Here is a 17,462-nt window from a genome sequence, read left to right as displayed (position 1 = left end):
CTGGGTACCAACAGGAACCCCAGAGGAGCAGAACAGGTAGCAGCTCTGGCTACAGCAATCATTGGATAGGAAAATGGGAAATATTGCTACTCTCAGAAGCAGAAGTACTGGTAGTGCTGCAGCCCTCAGAAACAGCTTCTGCACAGTGATGTGAGCCCCAGAAGAGGAGGTACTGCATGAGCAATAGCTTGGGCAGGACCATTATAGCTCCACCTAATTTAATCTGGGACTGACAAAGCCCCTCTACATTGATCAACAGACAACTCCTTCTCATGGAAAGGTTGGTAGACAAAGGGGTTAATTGTTGGGGCAGTACTTTACTTTCCAATGATAAGGGGTTGGGATATCCTAGGAGGAGCAACTGGTTTCTTAGGTCTCACATATTTCTGACAAGTGACAGCCAATACAGAAGAGAGTTGTACTCAACTGAATCAATACATATCCTTGTTAAATATAATTTCCATGGTATCCCTAACTGTTTTTATTAGCTGCAAGATGGCCCATGAACATCTACGTTTTTTTCCCAGTCTCAAACCTGAAGCATTTACTGCTGTGAGAGAGACCTAGCCCACATGAGAGATTAACTACCTACTGTTGGGCCATTAAAATATAATAAAAATTATAATATGACCTAGACTAATTTGAGATTCAGTGTCATACCAAAAGATTTCTTGTAGAAGGAAAAATAACAGAATTCAATGGAAAAAAGAAAAGGACACAAATCCAAAGGGAAATAATGGAAAAACTGAGAAGAGGGTCTAGCAGTACCAAACCTCAAACTACACTACAAAGCAATAACCTTCAAAACTATTTGCTACTGGTTAAAAGATAGAAAAGTTTGATGACTGCAACAGATTAGGCCTCCAAAACATAGAAACAATGGAACATAGTAGCACAATGTGCAATAAACTCAAGGATGCCAACTATTGGGATAAGGACTCAGTATTCAATAAAAACTGCTGGAAAAGCAGTTTGGGCGGAAATTGGGTTTAAATCAATCCATCACACTATATATTAGAGTGAACCCAAATGGATACAAGACCTGTATATATATATATAAAAGGTCATATAAACAAATCAAAGGAGCAGGTAAGGAGATTCCGTTTCTAACTATAGATAGAGGAAGAGTTCTTTATCAGGAGATAGGGAGGTTCACAGGAGATTAAAAGGTCAAGTTTGATTACATGAAAACTAAAAATTTTTGGCATAAATAAAATCAATGCCATTAAAATTAGAAGGGAAAAAAGTTAATGGGGAGAGGAGCCCTTAAAATAAATTTGTCTCAAAAATGTCTGATATTGAAGATATAAGGGGGACTGATTCAAATATAAAAACAAGAGCCATAACTTAAATGTTAAATGGATATGGAAAACTTCTCAAAAGAAGGAAGCCAACTATCAACAACCACATGAAAAAATGTTCAAATAAAATAATAATATGAAAATACAAATTAAAACAACTCTGTGGTTCTACTTTGTCCAGAAGACTGGCAAAGATGACTGAAAAAATATGGTAATTGTTAAAGAGGGTGTAGAAGGACATGCACATTAATGCTCTGTTGATGAAGGTATGAAGAAGTATAGTCATTCTGAAAAACTATTTGGAATCACATGTAAAATTATAATTATACAACAACAAAGTACTGAACTCTATATACCCTTCAACCCAGTGAAGCCACTGCTAAGCAAAGAGATCAAATAAAGAGGGATTGGACCTATACGTACAACTATATAGCAACAATTTTTTTTTGGTGTGTTTCTCTTTTGGTATGGGGCTGGGGTGGGGAAGATTTGGGAACTTATGTATCACTGAAGATGAAAAAAGAAAAAAAGTGTCAATGAATATTACAACAAAAACAAAAACAGATGAGAGCAGAAGGAATCCAGCAGGGAAATGGTGGCACTACTTACTAGGTTAAATTTGAACCATACCCAAAAAATTCCATAGTGGTAGCTTTCTCTCATGGGCATAAAAAAGAGAGCTCTGAAAATACCAGAGTTTAGGCGAGGGTAAGGTAACAAAGTAATAGTAAAATTATTTATTTGTTAGGAAAGATCATAGATCTTTAGAGTTAATAAATGCATTCTAAAAGATCTTGTCTTTTTAATCCGACACTTTTCTTTCTGTTTGGAGGTGGGGAGGCAAGACAATTGGGGTCAAGAGAACTTACCCAAGGTCACACAGCTAGTAAATGTGTCAAGTATCTGAGGTTGAATTTGAACTCAGGACCTCCTGACTCCAAGGCCAATGTTCTACTCACTACCTAGCTGTCCCTAATCTGACACTTTTCAAAAACAAATTTCTATTTACAAGGAAGCTTATATATTACATATTCCATGCAAAAAAAGTTAAAAAATTTTATTCATAGTAAATTGTTAGGAATTTGAAAGTTAAGTACCTTTATAAAAGAAACCTGAAGTGGATAAAACTACAGAATTAAACATTAAAAACTAAAACACATCAGACCTACCTTGTCACAGCTCCCGAGAATATTCTCTCAATCATCCTATTGGAAATAGCTGTAAAAAAAAATAAGCTGACATAATTTTCAGCTACATCATAAGTTTTCAGAAAGCAAATGATTATGTTGATGGCACTGTTGTAGAACTGTACATACTATTACATTTTAAAAGATAAGAAAATTAAGGCTAAAAGTTTACTGCTTGCTTCCCTGCTGCTGCAGTCCTCAGTACAGAACCATTCTACAGGATTAGACTAGTTCAGAGATTTTGAATGACTTGACCAAAGTCACATAGTAGTAAGTAGCACATAATGGATTTAAAATCAGTTTTTCTACATCTTCATCAATTTTTTCTTTCTATTATACTACTTGTAAAGTAGAATAGTATAGATCAGTTTTAACAGCCTACATTATGAAGTAACTAGGTGGAGAAAAAGAAGGAGTACTGGACCTTGAGTCAGGAGAATTCAAATTCAAATCTGCCTCAGACATTTTCTATCTCCATGACCCTGGACAAGTCATTCTGCAAAGGTTTGCCTCAATTTCCTCATCTGTAAGATAAAAATGACAACACTACCTACCTCCCAGGATGTGAGGATAAAATGAGATATTTTAAAGTGTTTTGCAAACATTAAAGTCCTATAAAATGTTAGCTAATATTACTGCATAATTTCTTTTTAAATTTACTTTTTATATTTTAAAATTGTTTTGCTTAAAAAACTTAATTTCAATTAAATGTTTAATAAAATTGTCAGTCTCTCAAAGTTCTAATTAAGATTCTCTGCTCATTCATTCTTATTCACTTTTTCTCTTGTATATATTCATCCTTTTTTTCCTGATTTACATTAGTTCATAAAATTCCCTCCAGATTTCTTTGTATTTCTCCTACTTATTAGTCCTAACTGAATTACATTATTTAATCATTATATTAATTTATTCAGCTTCATTTACTTAACTACTGGACATTTAGGATGGAATTTTTGTTTTGTTTTGCATTTACATATAATGCAGCTATGAGAATGTTTTGTGTTTTTTCACAATATCATTGGGGCAAATTCCCCTCAAATGAAATAATTGGCTGCTACTGGCTCATATTAATCCTGATTTATTTTTTAAAATAAATTTTTCATTGTTGTTTATGCTGGGTCACTATGGAACACAGAGATTTGCTGTCATACTTTTCTGAGAACTTGATAAAAAGAAATTAATGAGATATTATTCCTAATTATTTAATATAATCATTAAACATAATTCAAACCTTGGGGAAATGCATAATAATGGAATTTTAACATCTCAGGCAACCAATACAACCCTTCCAAGACGTAATTATTGAAACTCTTTCATTATTAACTAAGGAATCAACTAAGTACTACACATTCAGAAGACTGTGTGGACTCCCTTAATACTTCAGGATTAATTTCATGGAATATTCTGTGAAGCTGGAGAAATTTTATCTTAGTAGGGGAGTATTTTGTAGGTGTAATAAAAAAGGTACAAATTGTGGGAAATGTCATGATATAAATAAAAGACTACACTATAAATAATATTTATTCATTCAAAAATATTTACTTATGTGAATCTGACACCATCTTTATCTCATAAAGAGTACAATCTAGTAGGTGAAATAACATGTATGGGTACATACAATGCCAGGCAGAAAGTAAAAGTACATACAATGGGAGATGAGGTATAAAGTACTTTGCGCAGTCAGCTGTGGAGTATATTTGAAATTTAATTTTAATATTCAGAATTTTAACACAAATTTAAGATTGCATGTAAATCAGTATACATAATTATAAATAAAACTAAAGTTATTTTAAAGAAGTTTGTAGTATTTTGACAAATGTTACATGAAAAAAGGTTTTATTAAAGTGTACTTAAGAAATCATCCCACAAAGATGGATTTCTAGCATAGTCACACTAGTAAATGTTTAGATCCCTGATAAAAATGTACACTTAGCACATCTGTAAGTTTAACATGCATTATTAACATTTCTTCCATCACTTTCTTAAGTCCAGATAATCAACAACAACAAATCAAACCATGATTTGTAGCATTTGCCAATATGCGCTGGTGTGAGCTAGATCTAGCATAACCCTAATCTATAGGTGTACTTGGATTCATAAGATCCTAGATTTAGGGCTGAAAGGACTTAAGAGGTAATCTAGTCTAACTGCTTCAATTTACAGATAAGGAAATTGAGGTATAGAGAGGTTAAGTGACTTGCTCAAAGTCACAAAGATGCAAAATAAAAGAACCAGGATTACTCTGAAGACTCTAAAGTTAGGGATTTTCCCCATATACCACACTGCCTCTGCTCATTTTAAAGAGATCTAAGTAACTTTGGAGAGATTGCTAGACCTCTCTGGATTTGATTCCCTCATCTATAAAATGAACGAATGCATTAAGTGATTGCTAATGCTCTTTTTAGTTCTAACAGTCTATGGTATGTGGAAAATCTGAAGTTGCACAAAAAATAAATCACAATTATTGCTTTAATAAAGATTCCAATATAATTCTTGCATTTAATTTAAATTTCAAGCTTCTCTGGAGAATCTAAAATATGAATGATATGCACACAATTATTTCAGGAACACATTCCATTTCAAAAATTAAGAAAAAAATGAACTGTTAAAATTCAATAATATGGAAACTAAAAGGCAACCCCCCCCCCCCAAAAAGATGTTTCTGCTACAATTTAACAACCACTACTAAGTGTCTACTATGTGGAAGACACTCCAATATGTCAATATAAAAAGCATATTTTAAACTATAATTAATTATTATAACATAATCTTGGAACAAATGTAACCATAGGCTCATATCAGGTATAGGTAAATTTAAAAAAATTCTCTCCAGATATCATATGCATTAAGAATATCCAAGCTGTCTGGGGAAAGGAGTTAAGAACATAAGTTTTAACATATAACATTAATATCCCTGAAAAAACTCCTTGGGTAACCCAGTGTTTTTTCTTTTGAGAACTCCCTTGCAGTTGGAAACTAGAAACATTTTAAAAGTCCAATAATAGGTGAATGGTTGAATAAATTAATATATTGGAATACTATATTGCAATTATGACTGACAAGTAAAAGCAATACAAATTTACATGAACTGGAGATCTGCTAACATTCTATGCTAATCTGCCACAGAGACAAAGTCTAAAAGAAAATATTCAATAAGTATCTTCCTGGAACAGGTCAGACAGAGAAATGAACTATGTATGATAGAAACTGGAAGACCAGATTGGTAATAATAAGAAGAGAAGGTATGAAGAATTTGGGAATGAGTAGAATAAACAGAGGGTTAAGAAATTACGAAACTTTAAGTGACAGAAACTGGTGAATTGCAAGTCTTAGAAAGTAAGCTCAGCTTGGGAGAGCTAAGCAGGGTGCTACATACACTGAAGGAAGAAGACTTTTCGAAGAAGGCAATTCTATAGGCAAAGACTCAGTGCATAATTTCAAACAAAATCTGAGAGTAGGGGACCTCAGACCCCAGAAAAAATAAATACTTAGATTTCTTCAATGACTAAGAGAGTTAATACTCAGAGCCTTGGGAAACTGAATAAACAAAAAAGGTAGGAATTAACCAATGACAGAAAAAAAAAAGGCAGAAGCCTCAAAGGGGATTAAACAGGAAAAATGAGAATAATACTAATGAATGTTTTATGTCAGGACAAATTAAATTTGTAATGTAAAATTGTGAATACAACTACAGCTTACTAGATTTGCAAAGAGTTTGTGCTTAAATACCTTTAAGTACAGTAAACTGGCAAGAATGCATATTTTAATAACAGCTGTCTATGTGCTGTATTTTATTTAGTATGTGCTTTTGGGATTGGGTACCATAAGAGAAACAAAAGGAACTATGAGTTCTAGAAAATCTAGTCTTCAGAAAAGATATTTCCATATTTACCATAAAACTCAGAGTATAAGCAGTACAAAATTACCTAAGGAAACAGTAATGGCATCATGAGAGGATTTGCCCTGGATTGTGTCCGCTATGCAAACACAGTACCTGTCACAGTATGCAAAATGTGAATACTGTGACTATATTTACAGATCTGCTATTGTCTTACCGTGGTCATTATGTCGAGCTAAGTCCTTTGGATCAATAAAGAGATCATGGTCAGTGTCTAGTTCCCAGAATTTACAATAAATGACATAAAAATGTTCATAGGAGAAGTACTCTGTCAGCTGGTTAATATCAGCTTCTTCTTCCAACAGTGCAACATTCTGTTGGGGAAAAAATAATCCATTAAGACATTTGGCAAAAGAGTTTTCAAAAACAAAAAAGAAACACAAGTAACAACCATATGAAAAAATGTTCAAAATCTTTAATAATCAGAGAAATGAAAATTACAACAACTCCAAGATTCTTCAATGATATTCATCAAATTAGCAAAGAAAATTCAATGCTGGGGCAGCTACCGTAAAGCAAAAACATCATTCCGCTGTTGGAACTTAAAGTTGTTCCATCATTTTGGAAAGCAATATGGAATTATTTATTCAGCAGAAGTTATACACTCTTCGGTCCAATAATCAGACTATAGGGACAGTATTCCGAAGAGGTTGTTGTTAATTTCCTATTGATAGGGGAAAAAAGAACTATCTGAAATATTTCTTGCAACTTTATTTTTAAAAGCAAAAGACTGGAAGCAGACTATATTTTCAACAATTGAGGAACGGTTGGAGAAATTATCCCATGAATATAAAGGAATACTGTTGCATTATCAGAAACCATCATGAAGAATTGAAAGAAATATCTGAATTCTTAAAACATGAAAAGAGAAACAAAAGATCATTATACACAGTGACAAGTATGCAATTAAAGGCAACAAGATAAGTGTCACATCCATGTTAAATACAGAGAAAAAAGGAGACAAAGGATCATAAAAACAAAGACAATGCAGACACCACATTCTTCAAGTCGGGGTCGAAAAATTGATAAGTAAATTTACAAATACAGGTACAATCTATTACAATCTCTTTTTTGGGGGAGATAATTTTGTACTCTCCAGCTACAATGGCTCACTTGATGCTCCTCACCCATAACCCTCCATGCCTCTGTACTGGCTGTCTATGATACCTACAATGTTGTCCTCCTTACTTTTGCCTGTTTCCTTTTTCACTCAGGGACTCTGCAGAAGGCAGTTCTAGATTCCCTGAGCTACTAGTGCCTTCTCCTCTGAGATTTTCTTCTTTGAGGGCAAAAACTGTTTGTCTTCTGCTTTTGTATCCCCATGGCATGTATATCCCAGGCACAGTGCCTAGCACACAGCAAGCATAATAACTGACTGATGACTGGGTTCTTTTAAGTTCTTAACTGTATATTTTAATACTTGCACTTGGAGGTAAACTAACATAAAATTTGTGTAACTTGAATTTTTTTAAGCTGAAATATACTTGTGACCCTTGACAACAACAGGTGAGATTAAGTCTGAAACTCAAAGAGTTCTGGTATAACATTTACTTTAGCATGAAACTAAACTTCTGTACTTGAAAATTTTGAAAGCTCAAACAATAATTAGCTAAGTTTTCACACTCAACACAAAATGATTAACCTGAATTAATAAGATTTACCTGAATTGATATTTTATTAGTTTAAAAGATGGTTATATGAAACAGGTAACTACCATTATTTCCATGCAGAAATTTATAGATTTTTAAATTGACGGCAATACAAAATTTTACAGGCTTCAGATAGTAAAATGTCAACAAGTTTTCTAAATTAGTAGAATCTACATTTATTATCCTCATAAAAATGAAATATACCTGCAAAAAACTGCTTTTTCTCAGTTCAGTACAAGTGATTCTCCCAGACCAGGACCTATTTACTGTATAAAAAATCCGTTGTATAACCTGCAACAAGTAACAATAATTGTGTTAAGCTGAATGAGCAGTGCTGTATTTTGATTAAAATCAGCTCTCTTTTAAAATTGGAAGCATCATATAAGTAGAATTTTAAAAAATCTAGACCTCAGATAATGGTACAGTATTTATACGGACCCTTCTGTTCTTCCATAATTATTAAACTTGTGTTAAGGTTTCTCTAAAATATGGGTATAAAAATGCATTCTGTTAATATCTGCACATAAAACAGTTTAGAAATGTTGCTAAATAAAAAACACAAGGACTAAGACATGCTCACATATCTTATCCTGTGACTTATTTATTTAGTATTAAGACAAAAAGTTCTTATAAAATGGTTACTGCTGTTTTATTCACAATACAAAATGGTAAAATCAAAACTTCCAGTTGCATCACAAGAAAATCTGGTTCTGATCTGAATCTTGAAGTTGACTGACTTAAACATGTTTGGGGGAAATAAAGGTTCCTGTAGAAATTTACTTCAGTTTTTACAGTATAGGGGTAAAATAATTACTGACTTGCAGTGCCATAATTTTCTAACTGGCTAATGCTTTGGAACATGTCATCCACATGTCATTACGTCATTTAGCTATTTTAAGACTAAAAAATATGCAACAATGTTGCCAATCAAGACAGCAGATTTATCTTTAAAATCCAGGTTATAATTGCAATAGGAAATGAGTAAATTAATTTTAGTTTCATGTTGCATTGCTTATGCAGTTCAATAAGAACTGATCATATGTAATATGAACTCATATTTATAGAGTATTTTATGATATCCATGCTGGGTAATAGGCCATAAAGGAATACCACAAATAATAGGCTTTTGTAACGTATAGAAAATAAAAGAAGCCCAAGACTGGATGAAAAGCATCTGTGGTGATTAGGAAGCAAAAGGTCAACAAATGATGATGATGATGATAACAAGTGACCATCATAAAAAGAAGTCCTAAATATACATTCCATAAAATCTTTAAAATATTGATATATACATATATGTGTTAATGAAGAAAAGAATGTTGTTAAATTAAGGCATCTTATTTTAATTCGTTGTGTCAGCTCATCTACTTTCCTCTGCCTCTCCTTTGCCTAGAGAAAATGTACATTAAAACAATCAAAAAGAGAAGAGAGAAGAATCATCAACAAAAAAAAAATTTCCAAGTCCTTCTCTACTATCATTCACTTCTGCACTCTGATAAAGAATGAAGGTCAGAGTCAGTGAGAACTTTGGATGGTGATCAGAGCATATGCAGGTTAAGAAGTTATTCTTCTAAGTTAACTGTTACTACAATTTCCATGTGAACTGACTGAGATTCACATCTGAAAAAATTTACAGCTCTGTAAGGATAAACAGGAAACATTACTGAGGAGTAAACCAACTGACTGAGTATTTTTCATCCCAAGTTCATTAAAACTTCAATTATACAGGCAGATCCCAAATTAATCTTGTTCCTTACTTATAAATAGTCACTTGAGAATAACAGGATTACATATGGAAATAAGTTTTACATAATTGCACATATATAACCTATATCAAATTGTGTACTATTTTAGGAAAAGGAGAGGGGAGGGAGAAAAATTTTGAACTCAAAATTTTGTAAAAAATGAATGCTAAAACTTGTCTTGGCATACAATTTGGGAAAAAATAAAACATTACTTGAAAAACAAACAAGAAAAATAATAGGATTACTTTTTAAATTTAAAAGTGAAAGGGATACTGGATGAGATTGAATTCAACCTCATTTTCCATATGAGGAAACTGAGGCACAGAAAGGGTAAGTGACTTGCACAGAGTGAGACAGCTGGCACAGATCTGAACCCAGGTCATCCTGACTTCAAGTTCTGTGTCCTATCTATCCACTATATCATAATATCTCTAATAAAAGCAATAATAATAGACACTTACATGGTGCTTTTAAGGTTTGCAAAAACATGTTATTTGTCTTTCATTTCAAAGAGGACCAATGACATCACAGGGTAATGTCATGACTTGCTTGTGAACTGGATTTAAGTGAGGTAGAGCTGTACAAAGTCAGCAGCCTCACTCCCTCTTCCCGAATTATCTAAGCCCAGTGGCAAGACAAAAGTCAGGATGCCTGGAAATAGGCTGGGACACAATGGATGACCTTAGCATCTTCCATGTCTGACCAAGCTCTAAGCATGCCACAGAGCCTGCTTCAGTCTACCTTCATGGCCAGTGGAACATATTATTCTCATCTACCCATTGCACCAAGGGAAGTTTTCACATGCCTGGAGAAGACCCCCCCCCGCCAACTCAACAATGGGTTTGAGGCCTATTAGTTTAGCCTATCTGCCAAGATGATTTACCAGGGTATGGCCACTGCACATGTTACAGCTTTGTGGTAACACAGGTGAGAGTTAGATGAAAGGTGGACAACAAAGGTGAATGAGCAACCCTGAAAAGGGCTTAGCAAGTCCTCATACCAGAGGGGTTAGTACTCCTTGAACACCCCACACACTCTACATTATCTCTACTGTTCCAACAAGGTGGCCAAGTAGCCATTAGCATTTTCCTTCCTTCCTTCCTACTGTTGTTTGGGATTTCCCTCCCCTCCACATTCCACTTTAGTCTGAAGTCTTAGTCTCTTTTAACCCATTACCCATTTCTAATACTTATCATTTACCTCACTCTAGTACCATGACATGGAGGATATGGAGGCCCTTTTCACCACCCTGATGCCCATCCTAGCTTGTGACTCTCTTCATCATGCCTTGGAGACATTCTTACCCTGGAACTTTCCTCAACACCTTGAAACAATATGTCTCTGCCATGCTGGCCCCCTTCTTCCATTGATGAATTCCTTCCAGGGTTTCCATTCTTGAGAATGGGCCAAGCTTCATTTCTCTTCTAGTAGTGTTTATGACTCCAAACTTTGCTATCAAGCTCCCAAAAGGACACCTATTCCTCCCAGTCCTCACTTTTCTTTTTTCCCTTTTATGTATTTATCTTCTCCCATTAGAATGCAAGCTCCATGACATCAGGTAACGTCTTTCTTTTTGCTTGTATTTGTACCTTCATTGCTTAACCCAGTAACCAGCACAAGATTAGTGCTTAATAGATGCTTGTTGCCTGAAGCCTTCATCCTTGCCTATTACTCTCTCCCTCTGTCCCTTCACTTCACTTTCTGAACCCTCAACCATGGCTTTTCCTGGGCACCATCACCAGTGAATTTAGGGATAGTCCTTGTTCCCACCACTGAGCAAATATGCAGGCAGAGAGAATGAATTATGGAATACTCCACACTGAGGGTTGAATTGGCTAGGAAGAGAGTGTGGGGAGGGTAAGGGCAATGGGTATGTTATATAGGCATTTCAAGTTGAAACTGAAAACATTTTCCCATAGAAACAACATTATATGAGGTGGTTGGGTTCTATGGTATTATTAGTACAATACTATGTTTTGAAAACATTATGGTTTTTGTGGGCTGGCTTTGGAATCTAACCACCATTTATAATATTAATTCCCCAGGAAATACATGTCAAGTTCCAATAAACTTAAAAGTGAACTCTTGGAATACAATCTTTTTTTTTGTAGAATATCTGCATATTAAAACATATTCAGCTGGTAGCTATTTGCTAGTTATCAGCTCCTACATAAATCACTTTATTTTGTGGGAAGACATCACTTTACTGATATATAAAAGTACATCACAGTTTATGTGCCACAATATCCTGTGATTTCCTGTGATATTTGACTGTAATAAAGTTACTACACCAGAAATGAGGTACAATTAATGGCAGCTAGCATGAAACTTAAGTATGAAACTGATGAATGGCCTAACTCAAGATCTTAGGGGATAAATGGCCAAGAGAACTTATTTCCAAATGTTACATTCCATGAATTTAGTAGAGAGTAGTCTTCTCAGGTTGGTAGCACTGCATCTGGATTAGAAGTTAGGCAAACTGACAAAGCACCTTCTCATTAAAATCATTGTATTAACATAGAACCAGATGGGAACTCAAGGGCTGTCAAATTGAACTCCATTTTATAGATAAGGAAACTGAGGTTCACAGAGTATAAGTGACTTGACCAATGTCACATAATATAATAAGTAGCAGAGCTGGTTTTCAAATCCAAGTTCTCAGACTCCAGATTCAGTGTTCTTTCCAATGTCATGCTTCCTTTCAAAATTAGAAGTAGTCAAAAACAGTTCAGAAACTAAATTTTCCTAAACTAAATTTCCTGAATTGCTAAATAAACTAGATTAACAAGAATAGATTGCAAACTATTATTTGTGCTCTGAAATAACACATCAATAGTTTTAATATACATTTACTCATCACACCAAAAACGAAGATTTTATCTTGACATTCTCAAAAAAAAGTCTTACCTTTAATAGCTTAAAACTATTAAAGATAGCAACCCTGAAAAGGGCTTAGCAAGTCCTCATACCAGAGAGACTAGTGTTCCTTGAACACCCCACACACTCTACATTATCTCCACTGTTCCAACAAGGTGGCCGAGTAGCCATTAGCATTTTCCTTCCTTCCTTACTACTGTTGTTTGGGATTTCCCTCCCCTCCACATTCCACTTTAGTCTGAGGCTACTCTCTTTTAACCCATTACCCATTTCTAGTACTTACCATTTACCTCACTCTAGTACCATTACATGGAGGACATGGAGACTTTTGGGACAACACATAGATAGCATTAAATTTTAAGTCTTAGAAAGTTCCTCACCTAAAAATTAAAGTTAGGAGATTCTTGCTTTTGAAAAGTCTGATTTCCTGCATAATTTCTTTATAATTGCTTTATATGGTGATACTGATTACTAGGTTGAAAAATGGTGATTTTTTTATACAAAGAATACTTACTGTGGTAATATACCGAGAATGAAATTCAGATGCTTCCTTTAAAAATGATAAACCGGGATGAGTATTCACTATATCCTACATAAAAAGAAAAAAAAGAGCTAATATGTACCTAAGAAATACAATGGAATGAATATTACGTAATTCATTTCAGTGATGAAATTAATCAAGGAACAAAATCATCATAGGAGCTCTTTTTATATAAAATAATGTCAGTCTCATAGGTCTTTATATTTGTTCACTCAATCATTTATTAATGCCTAGTACTGAGAATTCATTTTGTTAATGAGGGAGATACAAAGATAAATGAGACTGTCCTTATTCTCACGTAGTCTACAGTCTATCAGACATAATTCCCTCCTGTAATATATTTACAGAATCAATTTTCATTAATTTGATAAACATTTATTTAACTCCTACTTTAATGTACAAAGTACTATATTAAGTGCCAGGAATACAAAGACAAAAATGAAAACCTCTACCCTCAAGGTTATATTCTATTGGGGGAAAATGTAAATAAATATAGTATAACCATGCAGTCTTTAGAAGACTTTGAAACTGATGGATGGTCTCACTTATTTGGCTATTCTCTCCAATGACGCAAATCACAACCCATCCACATTTTTTCATCTTGTACAACTCTTCTCTATGTCCTCCTACAAATCCTCCAGTACTTCTTTATGCCTTCTAGGGTCAAATGTGAATCCTCAATTTGGCTTTTAAAGTCTTTCATAACTTGATCCCTTCCTACATTTCCAGTCTTCTTATAACTTATTAACACAATGTACTCTATGACCCAGTGACACTGACCTCTTAGCCCTTTGTCACATTTGATGCTTCATCTCCCAACTGCTTTTTCTTTGGCTATCCTCCATCCTTGCAATTCTCTCCTTTGTCACCTCCACTCCTAGCTTCCCCAATCGCCTTCAAGTGTCAGCTAAAAACCCATCTTATGGAGAGAAATCTTTCTCATTCCTCCTTAGCATTAGTGTCTACTGAGATTATATTAAATTTATCTTGGAGATATATCTTCTTTATCCCACCAGTGGACTGTGAATTCACTAAGGACTTTCTTTGTAAACCCCGCACACAGTGCTTAGCACAAAGCTTGGAATATAGTAAGCCCTGAATAAAATACTTACTGACTTGACCAGACTTGACTAAAAGGTTAGGCTCTGTTGAAAAATGAAGGATGGGTCACTAAAAACAATGTAGAGTTCCCAAAGGGAAAAAAAGGCCTTTTTTCCTGTTCAATTAAGATACACATACTGATAGAGCAGCACAATGGGATGGTCCGGTCCAATTACATATCATAGTCTGTAAAACAGGGCTTCTTCGTTTGCTTTTTTCTTATGTGGATAATTAAAGCAAATTCTGTTAGATGACTCTGGATCTTATTTAAAAGGATCTGTAATATTCTGGGGCTTAATTTCAACTTGTATGTCACCCACAAACAGAAGCACCTGGAATGTCTCACCATCTATAGAGAATCATCCATCACTTTATGCTAGATACCCTCTATGGCAGCCGCAAACACCTTTAGTAAGCATACATGTCCCTGTTTTATACCTCAATTGATATTAATAATCAGATACTCTTCTTATGAAGTGCTACTGAAGATTTTTTAAAATCAATTTTATGGGTGCATGGGAGAAACTTCATTGAAGAAGAGGGAGAAGAATACTGTTTTATCTACATGTATCTGCTAATTGTATGATTTTAAAGAAGTAGGACACTGTGTGCAAAGGCCTGCTTCCTCCTTCCTCATACTTTCATTAAGAAACATCTAATTGAAAGTCTAGATTATTATCATAAATATTTTGTAGACAAGAGAAAGCAGCTATATGGTTTGGTATTGAGATGCTGACATTTTCACTTGTTTAGCATCCCTCTTTCACAAAGTTTGAGAATCAATCCTAAAACATCATAAAAATTGAGCTACCTCCAGCATAGACTTTATAGATACTTGGTGAAGTCTAGCTTTTCTTCTCATCTGTTTTTTCTTAAGTGCCACTTCTACCTCCTTAATGTTGTGGGAGTTCCACTGTTAGAGAAAAGAGTTTGTCACAGAAATGTTTACAGATCATTTCCATTTTTCATCTGTTCATGTCTTCAGATTTTATCCTTAAAAACCCTTGGAATGACTTTAACTGGGTCTCTTATCAACTGTTCTATAACCTTGCCTTTCCCTCCATTCTTTTGTATTTTTTAAATGAGATAATACTTCCCATGATTTTTCCTCCACCCTCTGCAAAATTTTAAAAATGAGTTTGTATCCCACTAAAATGGTACTGCCTTTGGCTGCCACATCCCTCTCCTTGGCAATGAGGTCAAGTATTTGCTGGTTGAAAAAGCTAAATTTTTAGTTTTTTTTTTTCCCTTGTGGCAACGAATTTACATTGCTTAAAATTCCTTGATGATGATAATCTTGGTCAACGTCTGTTTCTTTTTTCATTTCCCATTTTCAACATCAGCAACTTGTTTTAAAAGAACAGGCTGGCAATACTCCACCTGCACAACACATCTAGATTTGATTCTTTCTTTCAATTTGGAATTTTATTTCAAATCTTTGTCCTCCAAGAAGCAGATGGCCTGATTGTATGCATCTGTTCAGAAATTATTTCCATATAGATATTTGGTCTATTAAAATATAATCAGTTTCTTTTTTATGTGATTTAATATTTGCCATGTTGACTGCTTCCCAATTTTCTTAAAGAATGTATTCATGATATACAGGTATGAGGTTTCTCCATAATTCAAGGAATTCTTAACTTGAGGAACTCTCTCTCCTTAAGGGTCTGTGGATAGACTGCAGCAGGTCCATAAACTTGGGATGGGGGGAAATGATATCTTTAACTTCCGACTAAAATTTAACATTTTCTTCAGTTAGGAATATAGACATAGCAGTATAAGTCTTCACAGGGTATTACCAATAGGATCCATGTTATGACACAAAAAAAGGTTAAAGAACTCCTAGGGTAGTATATAATCCTTTCCATTTATTACTCCTGAATGTTTTCAAACATACTTTTCATCACCCTCTTCTAGGTCTACTTTTTCTTTTAAATAAATTCCTACTGGTTTCTTTTGTTTTTACATCACAACAATTTCTCCTAGAATCCCTCCCCTTCCCAGAGAGTTTAACAAAGAATGTTTTTAAAAGAAGAAAGGGTAAAAGAAGAGGGGAAAAAAGTCAGCAAAACTGATCAATACATGAAAAAAATCTGAACATATATGCAACATTTATGAACCTCCTACCTCTGCCAAGTAATGGAATAAGGACACCTTCTCATATCTCTCCTTTACAGGACATTATGGCCACCTTTTCAGTTAAGTCTCTATGTTTCATTTGGAGAGGATTATCAAGTTTTTTATATGCCTTCATACTTGCCAAAGAGAAGTCACATAAGCTAGAATTATCTTCATGGTCTGTCCAAGGCCTTCTTCTCCCGCTATACTATCTAGTTTAGTGATCTTGTTGTTTTTCAGTGGTATATGACTTTCTGTGACCCCATGGAACATAGCAAGTCAAGTCCTTCTACTTTCCACTATTTCTCCAAGTATGCTCAATTTCATGTTTATTGCTTCAATGACACTATCCATCCATCTCATCCTCTGCCATCCCCCATCCCCTTTTGCCTTCAATCTTTCACAACATAAGGGTCTTTTCCAGTGAGTCCCATCTTCTCATTATGTAGCCAAAGTATTTAAGCTTCATCATTTGATCTTCCAGTGAACAGTCTGAATTAAAGTACTGACTGATTTGATCACCTGGCTGTCCAAGGGACTCTCAAAAGTCTTCTCTCCAACACCACAACACCACTGACTCTATAGCGCTCAGTTTTCCTTGAAGTCCAACTCCTACAGTCATACATTGCTAATCGTAGCTTTGACCATATGGACCTTTGTTGGCAAGGTGATGTCTTTGCTTTTTAATATGCTCCCAAAGTTTGCCACAGCTTTCTTTCTAAGAAGCATTTTTTAATGTCATGGCTGCAGTCACCACAAGCAGTGAGAGTTGAGCTCAAGAATATACAATCTGATACTGCTTCCACTTCTTCCTTTATTTGCCAGAAAGTGATGAGACCAAGTGCCATGAGCTTAGTTTTTTAATGTTAAGCTTCAAGCCAACTTTTACATTCTTCCCTTTCACTTGCATCAAGAGGATTCTTCATTCCTCTTTACTTTCTGTCATCAAAGTGGTATCATCTGCATATCTGAGATTGTTGACAATTCTTTTTTAAAATAATTTAATTTTAGTTTTCAACATTCATTTCCACAACATTCTGAGTTC

The 17,462-nt window shown here is 34.6% G+C and overlaps 1 protein-coding gene across 4 annotated transcripts in view; it reads right to left on the bottom strand.

The window, feature by feature from the left end:
- Nucleotides 1–17,462, bottom strand: part of PPP2R3B (protein phosphatase 2 regulatory subunit B''beta) — a 109,180-nt gene that overhangs the window by 34,132 nt on the left and 57,586 nt on the right. For all 4 annotated transcript variants that reach the window (XM_072614529.1, XM_072614528.1, XM_072614530.1 and 1 more), the window contains exons 5-8: nt 13,172–13,246; nt 8,240–8,326; nt 6,544–6,700; nt 2,471–2,519 (exon numbers count right to left, since the gene is read on the bottom strand). In XM_072614529.1, the coding sequence (XP_072470630.1) occupies nt 2,471–2,519; nt 6,544–6,700; nt 8,240–8,326; nt 13,172–13,246 (368 nt within the window). The remainder of the gene's footprint in view (nt 1–2,470; nt 2,520–6,543; nt 6,701–8,239; nt 8,327–13,171; nt 13,247–17,462) is intronic.

The sequence above is a fragment of the Notamacropus eugenii genome, chromosome 5 (assembly GCF_028372415.1).
Source record: "Notamacropus eugenii isolate mMacEug1 chromosome 5, mMacEug1.pri_v2, whole genome shotgun sequence".
Taxonomy (NCBI): Eukaryota; Metazoa; Chordata; class Mammalia; order Diprotodontia; family Macropodidae; genus Notamacropus; species Notamacropus eugenii.
This window is presented reverse-complemented; position numbering and strand designations above follow the sequence as displayed.